Source organism: Sardina pilchardus, chromosome 4 (assembly GCF_963854185.1).
Source record: "Sardina pilchardus chromosome 4, fSarPil1.1, whole genome shotgun sequence".
Taxonomy (NCBI): domain Eukaryota; kingdom Metazoa; phylum Chordata; class Actinopteri; order Clupeiformes; family Clupeidae; genus Sardina; species Sardina pilchardus.
In genome coordinates this window covers 21614784-21624426 of record NC_084997.1, presented here as the reverse complement: position 1 = coordinate 21624426, position 9643 = coordinate 21614784, and the positions used below count along the sequence as shown (strand labels likewise).

At 44.3% G+C, this 9643-nt stretch overlaps 1 protein-coding gene across 1 annotated transcript; it reads right to left on the bottom strand.

The window, feature by feature from the left end:
• Window positions 1–1533: 1533 nt before the first annotated feature.
• dct (dopachrome tautomerase) lies at window positions 1534–6527 on the bottom strand. The gene is made up of 8 exons (XM_062534605.1): window positions 6234–6527; window positions 5583–5882; window positions 5111–5211; window positions 4493–4659; window positions 3934–4113; window positions 3548–3683; window positions 3071–3269; window positions 1534–2830 (listed from the first exon to the last, which is right to left on the bottom strand). The coding sequence occupies exons 1-8, from the start codon at window positions 6520–6522 to the stop codon at window positions 2658–2660; spliced, it is 1545 nt and encodes a 514-aa protein (XP_062390589.1). The 5' UTR covers window positions 6523–6527; the 3' UTR covers window positions 1534–2657.
• Window positions 6528–9643: the final 3116 nt, after the last annotated feature.

Genomic DNA, 9643 nt, shown 5'->3' with positions numbered 1-9643 from the left:
AACAAATATCTTTAGACAACAATATGGATTTCACACATCTCAAAAAATATACAGTATACTTAATGCTGATTAATTTTCGTATTCAAATGATCATTCTCTTAACAGTGTTGTCTAACAGATTAGACATATCAAGATGTATTTTGGATTCTATTTGGATGACACAACAAATAGTCCCCAACTTCTGACATTAGCAAGACATCAGTGTATGCACATGTTGTGTACATGAGATGTGTCTATATTAATCTGTTTGTATAAGTGTGAAAGCATGTATTTCTGTCTGTGTGCGAGTATGTGTGTGTGTGTGTGTGTGTGTGTGTGTCTGTTTGTGTGTGTGTGTTACTGTGTGTGCCTGTGTATGACTCTGTATGCATGTGTAAGTGCGTGTGTGTGTGTGTGTGTGTGTATGACTGTGTGTGTGGTCGAGTGGTCCGTCAGTATGTATCTGGTAGGAGCTAAGAACAGGGAGGACGCATTGAGCTGTGGAGGGCTTGTGAGGGAAGTGGTGACCAGGAGGTTTATCTCTAAAGCTGCCGCGCTCCCCCACTTGAGAAAGGCCGGCTGAAAGGCGGCCACAGTGGCCTGTGAAATGGGAATTTGGAAGAGGCAGAGAGGCTTGAATGCTCCAGTGAGACCTTTCAGCCACGCAGCCAGTGCAGCTGAGTGTGACAGGCCCTCTGAAAAGCCCTCACGTCGTGGGTTCACAGCGGCCAAGGACTGTTTTCAAATCAAAAGCCAACAAACTCGCCGTGGTGTCTGTCCATTTTTTCAAACAGCTCCTGTTCAAAAATGTACCCAAGGCATTCAGAAGTCAGAAGTTTGTTCTGCCTTATACCTCAACACAGTGTTGTTGATATATCTCAGAGCAACAATTATGATGTTACATTCATTGTCTTGGTATGCCATTAAGTACTCGCATTCAGTGAATGTAATTAACTGCAAATTAATGGATAGTCGCAAGGCTTCTGGGGTGGAATCCATTGAGGATCGCATTAGTGTGACATACATTGTTGGATATAACATAATTAGTAAACTCATAACCCATGAAAACAGGAAATAGCTCAAAAGTGAACAATCCACTGGGAGTAGGAAGCTATTAAACTCAAAAAAACAATCCATTGTCGCAATGTTCCATCCATATTTCCTGAATGTTTTAGTGAGATTCTTCCTACATTTAATATATTGAACTCTACATGGTATAGTCCTGTCAGAGGCAACGGTTGTTGAGTTGAATTGAGACCAGAAATGTAGTGCTGAATCCCATTCACAGTCATTTAAATAGGCCCCCTTTTCGCCAGGCTGGTCATTCATCACAACATGGTGGGTGTGAGTTCTTCTGATCAGCTCTGGAGTTGCACTTCAAAAGTAATGGGATGTTGAGCATTTAAAAAACGAATATGATGTATGTATGTTGCTATGTCACTTTTCATCTTAAAAAGAAGTCTGAGTTAGCGAGAATGATTTTACAACCCCAAGAAATACACAGGTCACCAGTTTATATTTATAAATGTATTTATGAAAAAAAAAAAACTGCAAAGTCACAGGATATTTGATGTATCTAAATTTATGCAAATGTACTGAATTTGTGAAATGAATTTTATTCCATAGAGTATTAGTAAAAATCTATACAAAATTATATCTAAGAATATTGCTGTGCAATAATAAGACATAGGTCTGACAAGGTCTCTCACAACAATGTTATTGGTTTTATGATCCCCGTGTTACAGACTTGATTACAGTATTTGGGATTTACTATGTCATTGAGTTACAGTGGTGGAATGGACTGGGCAGCTAAATAGCTCGATTCATCACAGTGTTCAAAAAATTCAAAAATGACTTTAGACGTTTAAAAACATGTAAGTGTTCACAGCAGCTTGGCTTTTAGTTAGATACACGGTGGTGTTTCATATAAAGTACATTTGGCTCCGAAGCATCCATACATTTGTCAAAGAAAATTACATGAGATTACTGGAAGATAGTCCCAATAACAAAAAAATGATTCCCGACATGACACACAGAACGTACTAACAAAATATGCCTTACAATGTTTGTAAAACATTTAAATGGTTTGCATTTTGGGTTTTGTAACTCTTTCTTGCAAATAAATATGTTTAAAAATGTGTCCGCTTTCTTATCATTATAAGGCCACTGTGCTGATTAGAAGAAAGCGTTTCTGAATAACGTGTATTTTCAAGTATATCAGAAGAGATACATTTAATCACAATACAGTACATCTGTAGAGGGATCCCAGCAGGGACTTTAATCTTAAATCTTTAAGAGTAAGAAAGTGGTGAGCTCAAGAGTGTGAAATCTGATTACAACATAACAGCTTTACAGGAGCCCGCCCATGCAGGCTAATGTTAACACATTGTGCAAGTTGCTCCTCTGTGCCTCTTCGCAGAGGTGGAAAACTCCAGCTTCAGATGGATACTTTAATGATCCCCAAGGGAGAAATCAAGAAAGTAAAAGTCCAATTATGTATTGGTTCTATCTATACACCTAACACAGGTGATCTCATCAATTAGCTGCTCTACCTGGCTGAAAGGTTGTGCTAATTAGAAGCAGCTGGTTTACGTGAGTGGTTGGCACAGGTACGAGGTAGGACTTGTACTTTCTGAAACTGGACTGCTCCACCTCTGGCTCTTGCGTGGCAGCGGGCCTCATGCCTCCTCGGTGTACTTCTTGTTGGTGAACTCGGCCTTGATGAGAGGCTCGAAGCCTCTCTTCCTCCGCTGCTGCACGTACAGCATCAGCAGCATCAGCAGCAGCAGCAGGCCCAGGAACACGCCGCCCAGGGCAGAGCCCAGCACCACCACCGGAGTGCCCTCCGCATCTGAGCACCACGCGCACACGCACACGCACACACACACACACACACACACCACACAGGCTTCGTTTAGGGTTACACATCTCATTTTAATGTTAAAGTTGTCTTCATATGGAAGCTGTTAAAAATTCGATTGATTATTTGATGTGTCTGTGCATACAGTATATTCACTCAGCTAACAACATATGGGACTCAATGTAGATTTAATAACTGTACTGTTGAAAAAGGGAAGAGAGAGTTTTTTACCCTCCAGTTCCACAGCATAGGAGTAGCCCAGGTCTGCAGAGGGCACGTAGATCTCCTCGTTGGTGACTGGGGGGAAGAATGGCACCATGTTGTAGTGCCTGTTGTGCCCAATGGGTGCCATCTCGTCAGGGAAGCTGGAGTTCTGCGGGAATTTCCTCATCCACTCATCAAATATGGCGTCAGTGAACGCGTGGAGCAGCTGCAGGATACACACACGGCACAGAAATCAGAACATTTGGTTTGAACGTTAACTTGCACACATGTGATCGGACAATTGCACTCATTGATGTACTTATTGTGGTCTTTGTTTATTGTTGTAAAATTGTTGTTAGAATTGCTCTTAGAAGCTTAAAATGTTTTTTTTTTACCATGTTGTTTACACTTTGGTTAAAACGCATCAGCCAAATGTAATATAATGTAATATAATGCAATGTATTCCTGTGCATCTGTTTATATTGTGGTGACGAGTTCCAGTACCAGGAAGATGGGGTCGTTAGCAGCGGAATGGGAAAGGCCGCTGGTTCCGTTGAGGAAGGAGTGCACCAGGTTGTGCAGATTGGCCACGGAGCTGTCCAGCTCCCCGTCCGGCATGTCATAGCCTTCCAGAGCATTCCTTTAATGAGCAGGAGCAGAGGGGATTAGCCAAACAGGACAAACATTCCACAAAGGCAGGAATGACAATCTGATTACGCAACCGTCAGACACCACAGAGGTATGCTGTGTTAACGGGGAACTTTGGTGTGTGTGTGTGTGTGGGGGGGGTGAGGGTGGGGGTGGGGATGGGGGGGGGGACGGACTATGTGCGCGTGTTTATATATGTGTGTGTGTGTGTGTGTGTGCTGGGAACGTGACTAGAGGTCCACCTGAAGCTGAACGTGGAGTTGGTGAAGTAGGGGGGGCTGTCGAAGTCCCTGAGCCGCAGGCAGCTCCTGACGTCGGTCATGGTGGGCAGGGTCACGTTGGCCCGCTCCATCCCCCCCCTCCTCAGGGGGCCCTCGCTGGTGCCGTTGCACAGGGTGACCAGCTGGTTGTACTCATCCAGGCTGCCACACAGGAGGAACACAGTGTCACCAACAGTACAGTGCCACGAGCGTTGCCAAGGTAGGTTACCATGGATAAACAAACATCCAAGCTCAATGATAAAAATGCACAGTACGAGGGCAAACCCAGGGCAAAGAATGACCATCCTATTGTCATTTACATCGTCTAAGAGAACTACCAAGCTTTATGTGTTATTGATCAAAGCATTCAGCATGTGGTGTCATAACTCAGATATGTCAGTATATTTATGTGGTGTACTGTTTAAATAGATCATTTATATACAGTATATTTTAGTTACTTTTGTGGAAACAGTCCTGGGACCCTTTTCAATGGAGAAAATGATGTGTTAGTAGCGGCGTCATGGTTACGTCTCTTACAGACCTGTTACAGACCACTCCCCATCTGGCGAATCTGGAGTTGGGGCTGATGAGGGAGGGGTCGTTGGGGTCGCGCCCTCCCAGGATAGAGTCTGTGCACACATCGCACTCTGTCTTCCCGGTGGCAAAGTTCCAGAATGGGACGGCAAAGTTTTCATTCCCTGTCAGTTTCTAATGAGAGGAGGAGAGAGGGAGTAATCCTGTTTATACCCAGCAGCTGGACATGTGACTGCGGAACTGATGATGATGAGAACGACACAGCTGATGGGGATAATTACAAGGAGATTTCATATCTTTTAATGGATTGTTTGTTGTTCTTTTGTTGTCTAATGCCGCAAAGCACTGAAATAGCTATATTGAAACATTGTTTTGAAAGGTTGGATTCTATGTGTTAAGGCCTCAGAAAGGTTTCTTGGTGCTTTGAGCCCCCAACGTTGTCGTCAAGACAGCGCTGCCTGGAAGGCGCTAGGGTTAGGCATTGGTTAAGGTTAGGGTTAGGGTTAGGGTTAGGGGTAGGATTAGGTGCCTTTAAGTCAACAGTGGCAGCGCTGCCTGGAAGACGACGTTGAGGGCTCAAAACACCATCGAGCCTCAGAAAGTGAGGCTGAGGAGATGCTCTTACTTGTAGTTCCCTCTCCAGGCTGAGGAGGTGGTATCTGTGCCAGGTGATGAAGGCAGGCCCTTTGTGGGAGAAATCGATGGCTTTGAATGGTCGTCCAGGTCCTGCAAGCACAAAGGAAAGTATTGACATACAGTATATAAATAGATATGCAGTAAAATTACAACCACAACCACTTTAAGCATAAACACGTGTTTATGTCTATTGCGAAAGCTTAAGTTACCCCACAAATGCACTGTACGTTCTATTGTGATGCATATCTGCTTTGCAGCTGCAAGATTTAGACGGATTAACAACACCGGGAAGCATAGCAGACAAGTTGGCTCCGAAACAAGCGCTAAATGAAGTTCTCATACAGAATTCCCATTGAGAATCACAATCACATGAATAAAATGGATTTCTTAATTCGGGCTGCTTTGTCCCAATTTTGAATAGGCTTATTCCAAATAGGCTTACGCAGTAGCGTGCACCGTACCTAGCAATGTGTCTCTGACAGAGTAATAATGCTGCCACACAAAGAAGTCGTAAATGGAGATATCCGAAAACTGGGGCTCCGTGCCGTTGGGCCCCAGTATTCCCAGCCAGTGCTGGGTGGCGATGACGTAGTCCGGGTGCGTGGTGGTCTTGGCCCGGTCCAGCACGTCCAGGAAGTCCTGCAGCTCGGCGGGGGTCAGAGAGTGGATGTCCCTCCGCACCGCGCGAGGCTTCAGCTGGTCACAGTTAGGCCCCGTCCAGCCGAACTTACAGTCCCCGCAGTTGTAGCCCGCAAAGTTACCTGCGTCGGAGAACGGTGAGACACACTATATCATATCATACACAGTGACCTCTATAGCTCAGTGGCACACTGTAGTAGACGCCCTACACTGGCTTTGACACCTAAGCAGCATCATGAATTGAAATACAGTAAGTACTGAATTCTTAAAGAGTAGTAGCTACTGAGAGTAACTTCATAGACAACTGTATTCATCACAGGCAGAGACACAAGAGACTCACACAGAGACACAAGAAGATCAGACGGTGACACTGACAATTAAACTGACAGTTAGAACTGTCTTAAAACTGTCTGTTAAAACTCTTTTAAACTGGCAGTTAAAAAGGAGATGACCAATGTGTGGCTCTGACTCACCATTGCACCTGCAGGTACGATTGAAGAATTTTGTGGGCCATCTCTCTCTGTCGTCTACATTTCTCAGTCTGTAAGGTCCACCCCAGGGCTTGGTATCCACTCTGATGTCGGAGCAGTTTCCTCGCCCAGATAAAGTCCCACACATGTCGGCTGGATCAGAGCCCAGTGCCGGGCAGCACTGCTTGGAGACGATCCCCTCCACAGTGCAGCAAGCCCGGGGGAACTGAGCTCCCACGAACCCCGGCCAGCTCCACACACACGCCACACACAGCAGCAGAACGGCCCGCATTCTCTCCTTCTCTCTCTCTCTCTCTCTCTCTCTCTCTCTCTCTCTCTCTCTCTCTCTCTCTCTCTCTCTCTCTCTCTTTCTCTCTATCCCTCCTCCCACGGCTGTCCTCTCTCCCTCCGCTCCGAAATCAATTTGCACACTCTCTCGCCTCGGCGATCTGGTTCATTAGCCGCCCCTAAACAAGTGTGGAATCGAAAATCGAGTGTGTTCTTAAAACATTGTCCACGGAGGAGATGGAGGAGATGCGAGCGGCACGTGTCCCAGTGCGGTCTGAGGCTGGGTGCTCTGCCCACAACTGTTTTTATGCTCCGACTTGAGTGCCGTTCGGAGGGATTAAGCCCTCGGTCTTGTGCTAATCACCTGACAGTGCTGAGCCATGCACCCAGCAGAGGAGGCCTCCAGGGCCCCAGGAGGGAACGGAACGGGCTCCCCACCTCTGTCTCCAGGCAACGTCTGAACCCTCTCATGTAGCTATATGTCACATCATACAGCCCATCGTGACTAATCCTAAAGGCTCAAATGTAGGGGAAAACAGATATAAGGGATCTTTTTGTATCATTTCAACATTGTCTTATGAAACTATGAAAGAGTATGAAACTATATGTTCACTAATATATGCAGGCTATAATATGTTCATTATGAAATTGGAATATGGTAGGAAATAGGCATTTGTTTATATTTCCCCTTTTTTTTGCTTTGTTCCCAGTTGATTGGCTTTGTTTTTTTTTAATAGTTGGGTCAGTATTGGGTTCTTGGCACTCAAATTTGCATTCTCCTCATAATTCCAATCAAATGCTAAAATGTGGAATGTAGGCTAGAGGAAAGTGTGAGGCGAAAGAAGAGGCTTAAACACCATCAAGGGATTGTGCCCAATGCCCACCGTGCCCAGCCGAGGCCCATTTCATCTGGACTGACAGTGCAGCGTTAGAACAGTTTACCAGCAAACACAACCATTACTGTTCCTGAACATCTTCCAGGAAGTGTGAGTGGTGGTGGGTCTGTCTGACTGCGTCAGAGTGCTGTTAGCCGGGGGAGCCTGAGGCGTGTGAGTCCATCAGCAGTGTTTACAGCACACTGGAGGTCGTCCATGTGACTCCTGGGGTCACTGGACCTAGTGCTCACGAGCTACAGCTCTCACTCAGCTCAAGGCACACACACATGCATTTTTACAGCCACTGCTGGTTTACCGGGACAGTATTGGGTCCTCAATAAAAACTGAAATTATAAATCAACTGACTGAGCCTCTGAGAATCTGTTGTGAGAAACAAGAGTCTTTTGTGTGTGTGTGTGTGTGTGTGTGTGTGTGTGTGTGCATGAGGGCTGTGGATGTTCTGTGGTGCCCCGGGGGCCAGGATGCAGAGAGAGAGAGAGCGGAGCAGAGCGGAGAGGCTTAGCGGAGGCCATCTCTGATGTCAGCGTGCTCCCCACCGCACATGAGCACGTATGGGATGATGTGTCATGTGAACGCTTACACAGTACAGCAGGCCAGCCAGCTGGCTCCCATTCACAACAACACAAACACACACACACACTGTGTCGTCTATAAGATCTGAACTTTTCAAATAGCATTTGTGCTGTATCATAGATTTAAGACGTATTTGAAAAAGATATAATCAATTTTAAAACAATCATACGTACGGCTAACGTCTATTTTAACTTTACTTTCCATTTTTAAGTCAACACGAGTTAAATGATTTTGTTCATTTGTTGACAGCTCTGTGTTGTCGTCTGCCCGTTGAACAATCGTCTGAGCTAGAGGAGATTAAACGGAGACATTTTAAGATGCTGCCAATTTTGACAACAATGGACCATTTGATTGACCAAATCAAGTCAGTAGATTGCACCAAACAAAAATACTGACACAATTTCATCAGATTTGAATTATATGTTGTGTTAAAGCACATGATATCAGAGTAGTGGCTTGGTCGAGTGGTACTGAGTAAATATTACTAATTAACTAAGTAACACTAAATACTACAACTAATATAAACACTAAATACTATAACACTAACACTATATTTTCTTGTATTTACTGATGCAAATGTCTTTTATGTTATGATATGAATGCTTACATTGTGTGAGACAAGGTATATGTGCCCTTTTCCTGGAAAACTGGTGACGTTTTCTCAGAAACGTGGGATGTAAGGGTGGCCTATCATGGGAAACAAAGGTTTTGAGTTACACAAGCGTGTGAGTGGTCTGCTGATCACTGCTCTCCCCTGAAGGACCACATGATGGAGCTAGAGAGTAAGCAGTGACTCCCTAATGGCACCCATAGAGAAGAGTCACATGACAGTATACTGTATGTCAGAATATATCTGCAGTATACATGTTTGCATTGTTGGCACAAATCTGTTCAAAGATCATTTAGTGTGAATAAATAATGTTCTCTTAAGGGAGAAGTGTTCAAATGCATTAGATATTCCATTTGAAGACGTTATTAGTTAGATATGTAGTGGCTTGGTCGATTGTCTGGGCCAATCGCTCATATTTCATGTTTAGTGATTATTGTTTTTGATTGATTGATTGATTGATTGATTCTTTATTGAACAACATCACATGTTCAAAGGGATATATTAAAAAAAAAAAAAAAAGCACACAATAAAGCCCAAAGGCTTGTTTCCATTTTGGTCCTTAGGTTTCCATTGTGGTCCTTAATTGTTCCTTCACTTATGATATAAGAAAATAATGAGTTCCCTGTTCACTGTTTTTGGACATAAAAGTGCAGTTCCAGTTTACTGTTACTTCATTGTTGCTTTCCATGTGAAAAAAAGATAACAATAGTGTTTTAACGACATATTTTTGTTTGTGTGAATTGTGGATATGCTCTGTTTACTGCAGGGCCTTCATTTACTTGTGCCCTTTCATTTGTGTGGGGAGGGCTTGGCCATTCTCTGCGTCTATTTGAGTGCTGTTAATTTTTGAGCCGCTAATTGCATCGGCGTGGAATATGCATGTAAGAACTCTCCTCGCGTCTTTGTGTGTGGACAATGCTAGCCAGTCCCCTGAAGAGTGCTTAGCAGCAGAGCAAGTGGAGGTGCTATTGTTTCATTAAAAATGGAAACTTCCCAGTGAATTGAGTGCGACACATGCAGGGAAAAGTGTTTAGCCTTTGAAGTGC